General features: G+C 46.2%; 2 protein-coding genes and 1 long non-coding RNA gene across 4 annotated transcripts in view; all 3 read left to right on the forward strand.

The window, feature by feature from the left end:
• The first annotated feature begins 624 nt into the window (after positions 1-624).
• On the forward strand, positions 625-5461 carry LOC126982639 (uncharacterized). Its single transcript, XM_050834848.1, has 5 exons — positions 625-861; positions 1126-1287; positions 2005-2112; positions 4453-4614; positions 5105-5461. The coding sequence occupies exons 1-5, from the start codon at positions 838-840 to the stop codon at positions 5153-5155; spliced, it is 507 nt and encodes a 168-aa protein (XP_050690805.1). The 5' UTR covers positions 625-837; the 3' UTR covers positions 5156-5461.
• A 1668-nt stretch (positions 5462-7129) lies between these two features.
• Positions 7130-9088, forward strand: LOC126982642 (uncharacterized). Its single transcript, XR_007735279.1, has 3 exons — positions 7130-7206; positions 7761-7922; positions 8164-9088. It is a non-coding gene; the product is annotated as an uncharacterized LOC126982642 (long non-coding RNA).
• Positions 9089-16384: 7296 nt separating this feature from the next.
• The window catches only part of LOC126982636 (4-aminobutyrate aminotransferase, mitochondrial-like), a 64195-nt gene continuing 62607 nt past the window's right edge, over positions 16385-17972 (forward strand). The window contains exon 1 of one of the 2 annotated variants that reach the window (XM_050834846.1): positions 16385-16810. In XM_050834846.1, the coding sequence (XP_050690803.1) occupies positions 16741-16810 (70 nt within the window). In that variant the 5' untranslated portion in view covers positions 16385-16740. The remainder of the gene's footprint in view (positions 16811-17972) is intronic. The other variant, XM_050834845.1, reaches the window with a different exon arrangement.

Here is a 17972-nt window from a genome sequence, read left to right on the forward strand (position 1 = left end):
CTGCCTCTGCTGGACCAGTTCTGGCAAGCGGAGTATTCCGCTGACCACTTGACCGGCGGAAACCAGCCCGACCTGACACACCGAGGCCCCGTGCACCCTTCCACGGCAGGTGGTTCTCGGCCCTCTGTAACACCCTGAGCGACTCCGAGGAAACCGTGCACGCAGCTCATCACAGAAAAGGTATGGTAGTAGTAGTAGTAGTAGTAGTAGAAGTAGTAGTAGTAGTAGTAGCAGCAACAGTAGTAGTAGTAGTAGTGGTGGTAGTAGTAGTAGTAGTAGTAGTAGTAGTAGTAGTAGTAGTAGTAGTAGTAGTAGTAGTAGTAGTAGTAGTAGTAGTAGTAGTAGTAGTAATAGTTGTGGTGGTGGTAAAAGTTGTTGTTGTTGTTGTTGTTATTCTTTCAGTAGTCGTTTATGATGTAACTGCATTAATAACTCCAATATGATCCCTTCCAAAAGGCGATACAATCCGCGCGTCTCAGCCACGCAAGAGTTTACAATCCCTTGATAAAGAGACTTGGTCTCAGCCACGCAAGAGTTTACAATCCCTTGATAAAGAGACTTGCGCGCCGCCGTGCCGAGCGCTGCACGTCGCGCCCCGCTGCTCAACACGTCACTAAACTCACCAGATAACACGGGAAGGCACACTGGCAACTGAGCCTTTTAGATTTACGCTTGTTTTTCAGTATAAAGGTAGTGTAGTGGGTTGCTCCACGGTGAAACCAAGTAGAAACCAATAAGGAACAACAACAGAACTCGTGGGCGGAAGAAGCAGACAGCAACGCCTCCTCCGTCCCTGTGAGGAGCCCTGCAACATCCTTCGGCGATTCAGAGACAGACATGAACTCAGAGTCTACAGACGAAGTAAGGAGGGCCGGATTTTGTCTTCTAAGTCACAAGTGAAGGCTCACAAAATTCCCCCTTTCTATTTAGCCTGCCTTTACTCTGTTCTATAATAATGTCTGTGTCACATTCTCTGTATAAAAGCTATTGGGTGGTGGACAGGATTGAGCAGACAGGTAGTGCTGGTGGACCAGAGTGTGGCAGAAGTGTTTCTTGCCACCGTAGTCTTTACTCATAGAGAAAACTTACGGCAAGATAGCTGAGCTGGACTGCTCTCTTCGGCAGCTGAGTGAAACAGAGAGGCTCACGCCATACCAGGGCCAGCGGAGGTCTTTCGGACTCTTTCTTTGTCCGTACTGCAAGGTGGAATGGACCTCCGACAACTCCTACGCCAACATGTATCAGGAGTGCGAGACTTGCGACATGGCCGTCTACCCTCACAAGCAGGTAACCCAAGCACTGACTGTTCTGTAACTAACATAAAGGCTCTCCAAACAGATGTAAGACAAGAACCTAAGAATAGTCTACAAGAGGCCGGTAGGACTATACAAGACAGCTCCGGCAAATTTAATCCCACCTAACCTCACTATTCATGGACTTAAGTAACCTTTCCTTGAAGGTGTCTTTTATTTCTTGGTACTCACATTAACTCACTCACAACTGCTATGCCCGGTCCATTCACATTTTTTTATATAGAGCCGGCACGCCAATCAACTCCACAAGAGAAGTTCGAAAATTACACTCAAATAAAGTCAAGCATAGTGGCACAGCACATCAAAAACCTGGTGGTGGATGGAATTTGAGTCTTTGCCGGAGCAGTGATATCACAATGCTGGGTAAGGTCTTCATCCAGCAGCGCACTAAAAATGAGTGTCTCGATGTGGTTCACATGACTTGACATCTCGGTGACTTGGTAGGTCTGTCTGCTGACGCTAAACGTGAAGCTCGGATATGATGAGGCCCTGCCATGTGTAGGGCGAATGGCCTCCTGCAGTCTGAGTGTATCCTTATGTAGCCTTGTGTTGTGCCTTTTTGAGACATCACAAAGTCAGACAGGTTTAGCCTCGAACAAAACTGGGGAATTAGTTTTCCTTCTTAACGCGAGGCTCCGCAACAAACAGTGACTCTGCACGCGTCTCGTAACTCTTGTTGACTTGTTCCCAGTTCAGGCAGTCGAGGTGCACCGGCCACGGGGGGATGACACGCTTCTCGGAGCTCGTGCCAGTGATGCACCGAGGCGCCATGGGCGTTCTGGAAAACTCCGTGGGCCAGGTGAGTTTTTTTCTTTTTTCTATTTACGTCTCGGCCTCTGACGCTGGTAGGCTTTCTCGATGGGGCCTGATGGTCGGCCCCTGCCCGTTATGGTGCAGGCAAGTATTTATTGTGGCGGCATCTTGCTTGGTTCATGCTGCTCCTCGGAGCTCATCTTTGAGCCTTTCTTTAGAGAGAGAATCTAGAGTCCGGGTTGACAGGTGGTCTTCAGGACAGCTTGTGGGAGGTCTCACGCCACTCGGCGGTGACTGAAAAATCCTAGCTGTGGGGGCGGGCAGGACTCGAACACACGTCCTCCTAGACGTGGCGCCGGCACGCTAGCGACTAAGGACTAACCCCTCAGCCACCGCCTCCCTAGTTTGGCGAGGGGAGACTCCAGCTTCCCGTTTACGCTCACAAAGTTTTCCTCCCTTAAGCAGCCTTCCTGCTGGTCTATGGGTGAAATGCTTTACTTGTATCCTTCACCTGTTACTGTTACATTTTACTACTATATTAAAGGTAGTCCGCGAGGGTAGTGGATAGGTCGGAGCAGACAGGTAGTGTTAGTGCAGTCAGTGGGGAGCCGGCGGCTGAGTGGTCAGTGTGCGAGTGTGGCGTCCTGGTGGGACAACCCGATGTGGTGTCATGTAATGAGCTGTCCCTCTACCATGCGCTGTCCCACCCTGATCTGCACATGCGCGAGCTGTCCGGGGTTTGTTTACAAACACTTTTTGTTCACAACATTAAGCCATTTGATAGGTTATAATAAGCTTATCTATTTTAGCTTATGATTTTCCTTCCTTGTCCTCAGAGTTCTCTTTTGATTCTCCGTCAGGTTCAATGGATACTCGCCTATTACTAGCTGCCATATACAGCCCATTTCAGCCTGAGCTCTGAGGAAAGCTATTAAAAGGCTCAATGCGTGCAGGGAATCTTGTGTGTTTGTAAATAAAGCTTACGCATGTGCATCTCAGGGCGGGCACCTCATGATAGTGGGACAGCTCGTGACAATCTGACAATTTTCAATCATCGCCGAGTGACTGAAGACAACCCACATGTTGTCTCAGTGATCACCTACCAGCCCAGATTTAGACGAACCTCTCTGAAATTCAAGTGGAGCTCCGGGGTGCAGCATGAGCCAGGCAATGATGGCGCCATTACAAAAAAATATATAAAAAACTTGTTCACGTACCACTAATGAGCTGGGCCAACCAACAGGTCCCGCCATGAAAGGCTGACGGCGGTACAGGCCTGATGAGCATGACAGACTTTATGATTGGGCGGGGAAATGGCAGAAGGAATTCAATGTCGGGAAGTGTAGTATTCTGAGTGTAGGTAGGAATAACCCCTCACATAATTACTCCTTAAATGGCACTCCTCTAAACAGGTCTGGGTGTGAGAGGGACTTCGTAGTCTTAGTGAGCACTGACCTTCGTCCAAGGGCCCAATGCATTCAGGCTAAGAATCGTGCAAACAGGGTACTTTGTTTAATCTCAAGGAGCGTAAGCAATAGGAGCGCTGAGATCATCCTCAAACTTTACTTAGCTCTAGATAGACCTCACCTAGATTACGCGGTTCAGTTCTGGTCCCCCTACTATAGAATGGATATCAAGATGTTAGAATCTGTGCAGAGAAGGATGACAAAGATGATTCAGGGTGTGAGAAACTTGCCCAATGAGGATAGACTTAAGCATTTAAATCTACACTCCCTAGAAAGGCGAAGGTTGCGAGGAGACCTCATCGAGGTCTATAAATGGATAAAGGGTTTTAATAAAGGGGATGTCAATAGTAAAAGAGTAGTAAATGAGCCATGGATAAAGGGCTTTAACAAATGGGATGTCAATAGTAAAAGAGTACGGCTCGTAGCAGTGGTCTCAAGTAAGACAAATTCAGATTGAGTAAAGACATAGGCAAGAATTGGTTCACAAATAGAGTGGTGGATGAATGGAACAGGCTTGACAGTCATGTTGTGGGTGCCAATACCATAGATACATTCAAGAAAAGGGATAAATTCATGGATAGTGAGGTAAGGATAACAGGAGCTGCCCTGTATAGGCCAACCGGCCTCTTGCAGACTCCTTACGTTCTTATGTTCTTATTACCTCCGGTTTTTGTAACAAACAAAACTTATGGTAAAATGATTACATAAGATGTCCTTTATGTTGTGTTCATCTGGTAACATACTGTTTCAACGCTCTCTCACTCACTTCACTCAATCACTTCACTAACTTCACTCACTCACTTCACTCACTTCACTAACTTCACTCACTAACTTCACTCACTAACTTCACACACTAACTTCTCTCTCTCTCTCTCTCTCTCTCTCTCTCTCTCTCTCTCTCTCTCTCTCTCTCTCGGCAGCTGGGTGAGACAACCAGGCTCACGCCATACCAGGGCGAGAGGAGGTCGTTCGGATTCTTTCTTTGTCCGTATTGCAAGGTGGAATGGACCTCCGACCACTCCTACGCCAACATGTACCAGAAGTGCGAGACTTGCGACATGGCCGTCTACCCCTACAAGCAGGTAACCCAAGCACTGACTGCTCCGTAACGAACATGCAGGCTCTCAGGAGGCAGGGCGTTGATGAACAGCGGATAAAGACGTTGGAAAGTACATATTTCGACACCTTGTGAATTATTGAACTCAACAATATTAGTTAGGAAATTTCGCCAAAAGTAAAGTTAGACAAGGCGACACAATTCATCCAAAGAGATTAACTTTACTTTTGTCTAGAAGTTTACTTAATAAATTTAAGTGTGATAAAGTAAATTCGGACTTTACAGTGGCAGACTTGAGTTCGTTGACAACATAATGCTGGGAAAGACCTTTATCCATCGGCGAACAAATATGGCTGATGATTATGATGTGTTGAGGAGAATATAATGACTCGATAAGGTTGAAAGGACTGCACATCCTTTAACCAAACTGTGTAGCTAGTTTTCCACTAATTTATTTTCATCCCCCACCCAAGGCTCCACAGTAAACAATAACTATGCACGTGTCTCGCCCGCAGCACAAGCTATCAAGATACAACGGCTCCGGGGAAACGGAAGGCTCATTTTAAGAACCTGTGAAAGCGGCGGTGGCGAGAGAGAGAGAGAGAGAGAGAGAGAGAGAGAGAGAGAGAGAGAGAGAGAGAATGGTAAAAAAACGGAGGAAAGAAAAATAAAATGCGTGTGTGTGTGAGTGTGTGCGTGTTGTTGGGTCTTCTGCTTGTATATACTGTGCACATCCATATTACAGTTAAGACTGGGACTAATACATAACATTCAGCATCAACATCAATGAATATCATGAAACAATATATTTTTACGCTTTTCTGTCTTAGAGTGTGTATGCGTCTCGGAGCAAAATAAAACTATCAGTGTTATTACTTCCATTATTATCATCCTTATTACCGTTACCATTAGTTATTATTATTATTATTATTATTATTATTATTATTATTATTATTATTATTATTATTATTATTATTATTATTATTATTATTATTATTATCATCATCATCATCATCATCATCATTATTACTGTTTGTATATCCAAGTCACCGTTGTATGATCGTATAGGTACATAATCAGTGCGCACTCATTTTAATATGTTACGTAATGATAGAGGAATGCGGTGAGCAGCACTGCACTTGTAAATATAAGTGATTGCAGTATTTTGTTTTCTATGTATCACTAAAATATACGGTAATCCATAGACACGCTCGCCACGCCGCACTCAGCCTTCCAAGGGGGACTCATCTGATGAAGAGAACGAACATAAGATTAATGGTAACTTCATTCTGACACGCGTTCAGGTCAGCCCAATAGTCCGGAGTTCTCCCTTTTCCCACTCCCCTCCCCCCTGATGTGAGTACTCATTGGAGGAGTGCGTACGGATTGGCAACACGCACTTTTTTTTTATCTTGTTCACATTTATCGCAAGTTGTGTGTCAGGATGGGCGATGCAGACCATGTTTCCTGTTGCTTGATTTGTGTTATCGACCCACCGCCTCGAGAGAGAGAGAGAGAGAGAGAGAGAGAGAGAGAGAGAGAGAGAGGAGCCTTAGCTTATCTGAGGGGATGAGGTTACAAAGGTTAATGGTTCGGGTGCTGACGAAAGGTTGTCTTTATCGGCGGTCATTCAGACATTTTTTTGGAGCCGAGTGGCCGCCGCGGGTCAAGGTTGATGCTTACGCGGCGTTGTCTGTTAATGGCCATTACTCAGAGCGCCGCAGCACGGTACTACAGTTGACGCCTGCCCGGGGTGAGGGGGTGGAGGCTGTCGGGAGAGGGCGAGGGAAGCACAGACAGCCTTCGGGTTCTCACAGCTTGTTATTTATATATACAAGATTTCTTTTTCCTAGATCTAGGTCTTGTTTTTTCAGTCGAATCCAGTAAATTTATGGGATATTTACAGGCACACAATAAAAATCATGCTTGCTATATCAATCGAACAATATAAATTGAGAAGGGCATATAAACATATATCTAGATGTTCTTTGTGAGGAATAAAGCAAGGGAATCTTCGTATCAACAACCGGACAAGGACACGTCATGTTCACGTAAACTTTTCGTCGGACGGGCCAGGCTGCTCGCCTTGCTTCTTTCCATTACTCAACAAAGCAAGCAAACAGATTCACGACTAGCACCGCAGCAAACATGCTCCCGGCAAAACAAGCCAGAACAAGCCAGGTCGGGAGCCACCAGAGCCATGGATCAGCGAAGTAAAGAAAGAATACGTTTCGGAGGCGTTCCGGGGAAAAAATAAAAAGACGCATCGGGCAACTGTGTTTGTGGCCGAGGGTGCCAGTGATTACGAGGACATCGGGCCTCTGCGAGTCTTTCTTCATTGAGGTGACACACTTTATCGCCCATTTCCCCACTTTTTTCATATAAGGCTATTGGGAGATACATGTTTTTGGAACATTGGGTTTTAAAGACAATCTTAGAACGTTTAGCAAGACCATCTTGGATATATTAATTTTCGTCAATGGCATGTGGCAACACTAATCGTCGCAGACTCGCAGTCGTGCAGACGTAGAGTTCGACAAATAACAGTTCCGAGTAGACGTTGTGCCCACTGCCCGAAACTGCCCACCACCATTTCCGAGCCCGACACCCGGAACAAGTAAGTTAATATGGGGATAAACGCAGCCATCTCGCATGTGCTTAGTTGCGCTCAACCTTTTGACGTTTCTTTACTTTTCTTGAAACTTAGTCACTGCAATGAGTGAATATGGAAATAAACGCAGCCATCTCGCATGTGTTGTCTTTTCTCTAAGCTAATCTCCATCTTCTCCACGTGGTCAGTTTTCGCATCTCTACACTTGTACGACGCGTAAAATTGTGGATATGATGCCATGACGTGTCCTCCTGGGACGGTTGTTGATGCCTACCTCCCAGCGTGTCGCCCCAGAGCACTGAGACACGCCCGCGGCCCAGTGTGTGTGTGTGTGTGTGTGTGTGTATATATATATATATATATATATATATATATATATATATATATATATATATATATATATATATATATATATACACACACACACACACACACACATATATATATATATATATATATATATATATATATATATATATATATATATATATATATATATATATATATACTCCCTCTCAAAGAAAATTATGTGTGTAAAATATATGCCCTCCCCTCGTCAGATGTGTAAGTCCAAGAAGCTCACGCCGTACCAGGGCAAACACAAGTCGTTCGGATACTTTTATTGTCCGGAATGCGAAGAGGAATGGACCTCCAAAAACTCGTGGGCCAACACCTACCAGATGTGCATTACTTGCCACACGGTCGTCTACCCCTACAAGCAGGTAACCAAGCTTTGAGATGCCGCTAAACGTGAAATTCTTAGCGTCTGAGGCGCAGCCATGTGCAATTTTTTTTTTTTTATTGTGCAGGCCTCTTGCAATGTTGAATCCTTGTGGTTTGCCAGTTAAAAAGGTCCCAATAGTCACGGCAGGTTTAGTCTTTAACGAAACTGTGAAACTACTTTTCCTTTTATCCCACACCCGAGGCTCCACAATAAAGTGACTATGCACGTCTCGTCCGCAGCGCAAACAATCAAGATACGACGGCTCCGAGGACGACGAAAGTTCCCATCCCGAGGACCTGTGCCAGCGGTGCATCGAGACGGGAGAGCCGTGCTGGAAAACCGAATAAGCCTTGAAGGTAACGGACATCTGTGCAGCGAGACGACAGGAGGAGGTAGATGATGAGGCACTGGGAGAGAGGGAAGAGTAACAGTAGAGGAGGAGAGGAGGTTACGGAGATAGAGCGTGAGGAATAGAAGATGGGAAGAGATGAAGAGAAAATGGAGAGTAGCAGAGTGAAAATGAAGTAGAGGAGAAGGGAGAGGAAAATGGGAAAAGGAACGTGATGAAGAGAGGGAGAGAAGGGATAAGAGGAGGAGGCGGAGGAATCAGAATCAGAATGCTTTATTCCATTAAAGTACAATGTACAATGGCTTTTCTCTTAATTACTAAATACTTTACATGTAGTACAGATATCATATATAAGACTTTCTTTAACTAATCTTTTATCTTAATTACTAAATATTTACATGGGATATCATATATAGGAACTTGCTAGATATAATACATATGTACGAGATAAGTGTATATTATGTCCTTCACGCGTTCTTTAGCAAAAGCCTCCTTGAAGAGCGTGAATAGTTAGGGCTTTCTTGAAGCTCGTGAGTGACGGGAGTTCTTTTATATTAGGGGGGAGCTTGTTCCATGCTCTTGGTCCACTTACTAATAGTGGCCGCGCACCATTGTCTGTTCTCACTCTTGGGATAAATAGGTCTCCGTTTTGTCTCGTTACAAGTTCGTTAATTTGTGTTACATATGGTAAGTTTAGTAGCCACTCAGGATAATATTTATGGGTCACTTTATACACCATTATGCACTGATCGAATTTCACTTTTTCTTTCATCTTTATCCACTTTAGTTCTTGTAACACAGGAGTAGCACGGTCGCGTCTTTCGTAGCCCCCAGCAGCAACTTTGGCAGCGAAGTTTTGCAGTTTTTGCACTCGCTGCATGAGGGTCTCATTGGTGTTGCCCCATATTTTTAGTCCGTAATTGATTAGACTTAACACTAGTGTCTTGATAACAATCACTCTGGTGTCCTTATCAAATATGTCCTTAATTCTGTTTATGAACATTATAACCCCTATTACTTTTTTGTTGAGTTGATGTATGTGTGTGTCGAACGTCATGTACTTGTCAAAGTAAACACCCAATATTTTAACATGTTTGCTTATTGGTATATCACTTCCGTCAAAGTTGATGGTCATATCATCTGGTAAGCTCGATAACAGTTGCCGTGTGCCGATAAATATAAATTGGATTTGTTAGAATTCAACATAAGGCCACTTTTTAGGAAGTAAGTCTTGGCATTCGACAGTGTTACTTTAGCTCTTTTTTTTTTTTCTTTTTTTTTTTACGTTGCCTATTGCGCCGGTAGGCATCTTCCCGGTGGGGCCTGATGGTCGGCCCAAGGCTTCTTCCAGGTGGGGCCTGATGGTCGGCCCAGCCCGTTCTGGCGCAGGCGAGTGTTTATAGTGGCGCCATCTTGCATTGGCTCATGCTGCCCCCCGGAACTCGTTCTTGATTGGCTTGGACGGCTTCCTCTAGAGTCCGGGTTGATGGGTGGTCTTCAGGACAGCATGTGGGTAGTTTTAAGCCACTCGGCGGTGACTGAAAAATCCGAGTGGTAGCGTGAGGATTCGAACCCGCGTCGTCCATCACGCGGCGAATGTGGGTCCAGTACGCTATCACTTCGGCCACCGCCTACCCCAGCTGGTCTATGTTATTAATGTTGTCACTGTGGATAAACTGTGTGTCATCTGCGTACTGAACCAGTATACAGTCGCTGATGTGATCTGAGATATCATTAACAAAAATAGTAAAAAGAATAGGGCCAAGGATAGAGCCTTGTGGGACTCCATGTGTTATTAAGGATTTGGGTGATATGTGATTGTTTAGCCGGACTGATTGAGTTCTGTTTGCTAGGTAGTCTTGGATCCAGAAAGGGTCTATACGTAGTTTAAGGCATCGCTGCAGTAAAATGTCGTGGTTAACACTGTCGAATGCCTTCGATAAGTCACATAAAGTTATCAGAGTAATTATCTTGTTATCTAGGTTACTATATACATTATTGGATATTACTGTGAGAGCAGTTTCAGTAGATAGCTCCGGCCTGAATCCGTGTTGAGAGTTAGAAAGTAAAGCATTCCCTTCTAGGTGGTCAGAAAGTTGCTTAGCTACAATTTTTTCTAAGACCTTTGATATTACAGGGAGGAGAGATATAGGTCTGTAATTGGAGTTGATATTGCTATCCCCTCCTTTAAAAATCGGGACAACAATGGCATGTTTCCATGGGGTGGGAAATTTACCTGTAGCTATTGAGGTGTTGAATATGCATGTTAGGTAGAAGGCTGTAACAAAAAGGCTGTCTTTTGTGAAATTTAAAGAAATGCCATCGCTACCTACAGCTTTGGTCTCCTTTAGTTTGGATATCGTTAGAATTACAGTCTCAACATCAACTGGCTTAGGTCTGAAGAAGTTATTTGTGTCTAAGTTATCAATAGTGTCATGAGTTACTCGTACGTTGTCTGAGTTAGTATTATTGTTAGTAGAGTCATTTTTGCACCTCTCAAAAGTTTCTCTTCCTACGTTAGCAAAGTAGTTGTTAAAATCCTCCGCCTTGTCATTAATATCTTCGTTAGTGATGATGTTGTTATTAGGTTTATTGTTAGGCACTATACCTCTAATATTACTCCACATTTGTGACGAGTTGCCTTTACTTTGGCGGAATTTATTATGATAGTATGTCGTTTTTGCCTTGTGGAGCTTATCCTTAACGCGTTTCTTTTCTTCTTTATATTTGTTGTAAAGTTGTGTGTTGTGTCGATCTAATTTTAGCTGGCCTTGTAAGCTATCCCTGTACTTCATGTTATCTCTTACTTCTTTGTCAATCCAAGGAGCAGGTGGTCTATTTATATATTTAGTCGTCATTGGGGCAACTTGATCTAGGCAAGAATTGAATATTGTGTTAAGTATATTCACCTGTTCGTCAATGTCATCAGTTAACGTGATACTATTTAAGCAGTCTGAGCTGGTTAGCAATGCTTCACAAAAGTTATCTTTATTGTATGTAGCCAGGCTTCTGAAAGTTTTCTTTATTTTTGTCCGTTTGGGTTTGCTGATGTCGATTTTTGAGATAATCAATCAGAGATAACAATACTTTCTTTTTTGTTTGTGATTAGGACATCAAGTAGTGTGGCAGACTGGGGGGTGACACGTGTTGGTTTACTTATTACTTGGAATAAACCGCAAGCTTCAATTATTTTCTGCAGGTTGCTGTTGTTAACTAGAAGGTTATCGTTAAGATCGCCGAACACATACATGGGTTTCTTTCTTAGGTTAACGTGCTTGAAGACTTCCATTAGATAATCATATGAGGTAGCGGGGGCTTTGGGATGTCTGTATAAGCATCCTACAATGATTGATGGTAGTTTTCTGCTTTGAACTGTGATCCATGTGTTTTCGATTCCAGTACAGGGTTCAACATCTGGTGTAATGATCTTGGAGCTTAGATTATCCTTAACATAAAGACACACTCCACCTCCGCGGCCCTTATCGTGTCGAAATAAATTGTAACCTGGTATTATTATTAGTGAGTCAGGTGTTTGTTGATGAAGCCAAGTCTCACTAACACAGAGAATGTCAATATCACGGTCATATAATAGTAATTTTATTTCCTCGAAGCTAGATAGAAGAGACTGGGCATTGATGTGTTCTATGGAGAGACCGTCCTTAGCTTTACTATAATGTTCAACGGCAACGTCTTCTTCGCCAATGACCTATCCTCTGTAGAAGTTACATAGTCTATTTTTGTGGCCTAATTGGTAACATGTTGTGCACCGTATTTTATGGTCAAACCTGCATGTGTTTTGCGTGTGGTTTGTTTCCCCACAGTTGTAGCACGCTCCTCTTGGGCGTGGCCTTGGGGGGGGGGGTGGTGTTGGTGTGGAGCTCGGGGTGTGGGGGTGGGGGTGGCTTCTAGTCCATCCATGGGAGAGATGCTGTTGAGAGTTTTCATATCGAAGGTGGGAGGTCGGGTAGTGAGGGTTAGTGCCCCTCCTATCGTCAGGTGTGGGACCAGGTGTTGTCAGGTTACTGTCCCGCCTTCCGTGGCCCCCATGAGGATAGGGGTGGGGGTGGCGCGGAGGATTAAGGTCATTGTTCCGCCTTCCGTGGTTCCCAGCAGGGTGAGGATGGGGGTGGCGAGAAGGATTAGAGTAGGTGCGCCGCCCCGCCCTTCTCCATCCGTCGCTGTCCACCTGGCGTGCTGGTGAGGTGGGGGTGGGGGGGTGGCCAGGTGTCCTCTGTGTTTGCTTGTTAGGATGTTTGTGGAGGTAGTGTGACTGGAGATGTTTTTTGAGATTTTCCTTGTTAATGTGTCCCTGGTGGAGAGGCGTACACTGGCCAGCCATGGCACGAAGTAGTCTTGTGGCCCCTAGTCTGATAAGCATGGATCCTTGGTGCTGGCCATAAGCGTAGTAGCAATCCTCATCAATGTTACCATCCCCCAGCCTGAATAGCGGGTCAGGGTTTATGATGGGTATTTCATTTTCATTACCCCATTTTTGTAGGTGTTCATTGAAGTCATTTATTTTGGCCTGCAATGTATCACTCTGCAGGCTTGGCACCAGCTGACTAACATAGATGTCCATGTTTTCGTTTTTCGTTTTTAGTTCACTGATCAAGGCTCCGAGGTTATCCAGGGCCACTGTGTACTCGGATCTTTCCAGAATGTCAAAAAGCCCAGCGTAGATTATGCAAGTGGCCGGAGACCAGGAGAGTTTTTCTTTCACCCAGCAGCTCATGAGATCATAGTTTGCCTCCCCTAATGTTCTCACACTCCAGCTGTCTGATAAATCGGATACCTGGATGTTGCTGAGATTGACGTCACCAAGAATTAGATGTTTTTTCACTGGAGGGTCATGATTAGGCTGTGTTGTCTGGTGCACATCACTTGTATTACCACTTGCCTGTGTGTTTTCACTCGCTTTTTCCTCCAGATCACTGATACGGTGGTTTAGGCTAGTTAGGCTCACCGTATTTCTGACCTCAGTATTAACGTCACTATGACCTCCTCTACTTATGATCCTTTCAAGTTTAGTTAGGCGTTCATCCAAATGATGGAAACAGGTGTTCATTTTCTTTATTTCCTCGTATGAGTGTTCGATTTCGTTGTTCATACTTTGCAGCATTCCGTACAGTTTATGTATTTCACACTCCAGTTTCTTGTGATTCACTGTAGGTTCTTGAGGGTCATTACTTGAGTTTGAGTTACTGCCGTGTGAGAGAACATTGTCATGGTCACTGCCCTGAGATGCTACACTTTCACTTTCGTTGTTGAGAGATGCAGGACTTTTGTCATGATCACTGCCCTGAGATGCTGCACAGACGGGTTCGCTACGGGGGTACCCAGCACGTTCACTTTCACTTTCGCTGTTGAGAGATGCAGGACTTTTGTCACGATCACTGCTCTGAGATGCTGCACAGATGGGTTCACTACGGGGGTACACAGCACGTTCACTTTCGCTGTTGAGAGATGCTGGAATTCTGCGTTCACAAGAATGATTGTTAACACTACAGCGTTTGTTGGTTGTCGATGTGCTGCACGGTGAAGGAGCTCCGTCGCTGTGGTTTGCCATTATCATTTCCACGAGCTGATCTTTGTTGGCCCACACATTTGTTAGTCCTATATTGCGGCAGTGTTTCTGCAGTTGCACTTTGGTGAGGTTGTGAAGGTATTCTGTGGAAGGATTTGCCATGGAAGGTTCATTCTTGTTTTCCACACGTGTTGTCTAGAGTGCAGAGGTAGACGAATCCATGTTGCTTGCTGATGATGGTATTAGAGATGATGGTATTGCAGTATGCGTCCTTATTAAACAGAGACACGTATGTAGTCACGTTGCTCTAGTGTGTTATCCCTGAGTAGTGAGGAAGGAAGGAAGGAAGGAAGAATATTTTAAGTATACCAGCGAAAGAAATGAAAGAATGTATAGACTGGTTAACTCTTGCATAAGGAAGTTGGACAGAATTGATACGAGTCGAAACGAGGCTGTTTGGTCAAATTTACTGTTGCCTACGCCATGAGAGAGAGAGAGAGAGAGAGAGAGAGAGAGAGAGAGAGAGAGAGAGAGAGAGAGAGAGAGAGAGAGATTAGTGATTGTTTTTCTTATACGACTTGAATGGGTTTGAGAGTTTTTAGTCATTCATTCACAAGCCGAGAACAAATATCAACATACACGTAAAACACTATAAGTACGTGTAGTCTAAATGATTGTGTAAGTCAATCAATGCCTTTCTAACCCTAAAGAGACATCATTTTTATAGTGTTGTGACGGTCATTGTATAGAATTGTATGTTATGTACTCAAACACACACATTCTCTCTCTCTCTCTCTCTCTCTCTCTCATACAGACAGCATTTCCTCATATTATATCATTCCCCGCACTCCACCATTCCCCTCCTCCTCCCTCCCTAACCTCCTCCCCAAGCAGCTCTCCCACCCCATCTCCCCTACCCGATCCAGTCCCGTCACCCCCAGTATCCCTCCCTCCTCTCCCTCTTCCCTAGCCCTTCCTCATCACTCCACCGCGCACCACTTAAGCCAGCAGAAAGCAATGAGGATGACAGACACAGAAAGACAGACAGACGAATGTGGACAGATAGACAGGTAGGCAAGGGATGACTGGTGCTCTGATTAGTACAGGTAAATGAATAAAGAAGAAATCACTAACAAGGGATGACGTAATGTTAGTGAGTTTACATAAGTTAGTAAATGAAAGGACAGTTCGTATATGGGTTCGATATATAGGTCAAGGAGAGAAATATGGAATGTAAATGAAAGAAAGAAGGAAGGAAAGAACGGAAGAAAGAGAACTCGAGAACGAAGGAAAGAAAATGGAAAAAAAGATAATAAATAAAAAAGAAAAATAGAGTATGATTAAAAAAAATCTATTGCAAAAAAATAAAATAAATATAATATGGAGAGAGAGAGAGAGAGGGAGGGGGGGGGAGTGACTGCCAGGGTTTATCAGCGAGTGGGGGGGGGGGGTCATTCTCCCCATTGCACGGGTAGGGAAGGGAGGGGTAAGGGGGGGGGGCGGGGTGGAAGCCAAGGGAAGGGGAGAGGTGGGAAGACAACACGCCACCCACCTCTACCTGGTCGCACCCCCTCCCACACCCCTCCTACCCCACACATTTCCCCCTATACCCCCTACACCCCATTACGCCCTCTTACATCCTACGTATCTCCCCCCTACACCCCCGTATCCCCCCCTTTCACCCCATTACACCCCTCTTATCACCCCGTACACCCCCCCCTACCTGGCCCCCCTCCCCCACCGCCGCTGCACTGAGCTAAAGGCAAAGGACAGATCTTTGATATCGGGATACCTGCTGAATCATTAACCTGCATCTCCTCTCGGCCGCCGGGGGGGGGAGTTGCGACACTGGCCCTGCTCGAGATGTATTTTCTTTTGTTTCTTTCTCTCTTGCTCTGTCTATCTATCTATCTATCTGTCTATCTATTCATCCATCCATCCATCAAGCTGTCTCCCATTTCAAACACGTTCACTCACACACACATACTGACCTCTTTCTCTTCATATTTCTTTGTATTCTTCATTATTTCGTCCTGCCCTTTGCCTATATATCCATTAATCTTTTTGTCTGTCTCCTGTTACAAACACGTTACACATACCCTGACCCCAGCATGACCTCTTCCTCTTCCTTCTTCTTTTGTTTCCTCCGTAATTTCGTCCTGCCCTTTACCTACCGACCTATCTATCTATCTGTGTCTCTGTCTCCCACACACATTGACCTCCTCCTCTTTGTACTTCCTTTGGTTTTCTGTATTACTCTCTCCAGACCTTTGACTGCCTCCACTCACTCCTAGACCGTCAAGAGAACACGCAGCTTGGTCCTTCACAAACGTCCACACATTTCCCTCCCTTTCCTCCGCACCTCAAGCTCCCTGTCATGCCGCGGGGATGCTTCTATCACCATGAGTCCTGTGCAGGCGGTGACGGGGGACGGAGGTGCTGGTGGGAGCGGGAAGGGCTGCTCTGAGGGACGTTGCGCCACGCCCTCACACCGCTCGAGGCGAGGCTGAGGCTGGGAAGGGCTTGGTGCTGGGTGGAGTGGGTGCTTGGGCGGCGGCGAGTGGTGCGGCTTGGCGGGGCGGGTGGTGAGGGTGTGGAGGTGTGCCAACGTCCCGGGCGAGGCTGTGGCACCGCTCCTCCACCTCCCCACGCAGGCGCTGCCGGGTTTCAGTTAAGTAATCCCCTTTTTCCTGCCCCACACGCACGTCACGCACCGAGGCAGCCGGGGGTGAGGGGACGGAGGGAAGCGTTACACACGGCCCGCCAGACACGCCCGGGAAACACACGATACCTTGTCGAGAAAAGAAAATCATCGGCAAAACCCCGTGTGGCAGTCTCGCCCCCTCGCCTAACAAAACTGTGTGCGACCACTGCCACCAGCCAGTCATCTGTGAGTACTGCAGCGGCGAGGACGTTGCCGCCACGCTCCCGACACACAGCAAGATGCGACTCCTCTCCCGCAGCCTCGTGCACCTCGCCCGGAGCCACGCAGCCAGGGGCGCCGCCGTGACAGGTAAGCCATGGGGGCCGCCGCGCTTCCCCGCCCTCGCCGCACACCCGAGGAACGTGGAGAAGCCGACAGGTGTGTGTGTGTGTGTGTGTGGAGGGGGGAGGGAGCCGCTGCGACGTACTGTGCTCGTGTCCTTTGGTGGTCCGTAGACTCCGTACACACACACACACACACACACACACACACACACACACACACACACACACATACACACAAATATACATACACTAAACAGATACAGGGCAGACAGACGAACGTTTCATCCCTGTAATCACAACTCAACTTTAACGAGCAGACAGAAAAGCTAAGTGGACGAGAGCCATTTCTAAAAGTCGAAGGTGAGACGTCTGGGCGGAGGGGCGTGAGGTGAAGTGAGGGCGGGCTGCAGGTAACACACCCCTGCGAAGGACGCTCACCTGTGTGGGGGGGGGGGGGGGGGCGGCGGTGGTGGATGAACCCTCGAAGGACTGACTGTTACCGCGTCGTTGTTTTTGGGGATGCTGTTGCTGTTGTTCTTGCTGTTGCTGTTGCTGATGCGCCCACGTGAGTCGCCGGGGGGGGCTGGCGCGAGCGAGACCTGTGTGTGTGTGTGTGTGTGTGTGTGTGCATGCGCGCGGCTTTAAGGCCTCAAGGGGTGGACCAGCATCCCCCTGGCCTTGACTGTGTGTGTGTGTGTGTGTGTGTGTGTGTGTTGCCGTGGGTCCAGTACTATCTTATCCCCTCGCGACCTTCACCATTTTACTACTTCAACTGCAACCACCACCCCTTCTACTACTCCTATAACAAGCACTGGCAACGTTTTCCATATCTATACAACTTCAACACACTTCTCACCTCACTTCACTTCTCTTCCTACTTGTTTAGCTGACCATTACCACTTGTTCAGACAGCACTTATTAATTATCAACCCTGGCAGGAGATAACGAAATACACAGCTGTTGCCTCTCACCCCTCATACTGTTTTCGTAACTACTCTTGCACTGAGAGACCGAGCACAGAGGCGACAAGGCGAGAACGATAGCCCATCAGTAACCCCACCACCACCTCCACTACCACCACCACCCGCCTTGAAACAGCCCCCTCCTCCTCCTCCTCCTCCCCCCTCTTCCCTCTCTCATAATACCAAGAGGAAGGGAGGAAGCGTCATACCTTGTTACCAACCCCG

This window comes from Eriocheir sinensis, chromosome 51, assembly GCF_024679095.1.
Source record: "Eriocheir sinensis breed Jianghai 21 chromosome 51, ASM2467909v1, whole genome shotgun sequence".
In the NCBI taxonomy this organism is placed as follows: domain Eukaryota; kingdom Metazoa; phylum Arthropoda; class Malacostraca; order Decapoda; family Varunidae; genus Eriocheir; species Eriocheir sinensis.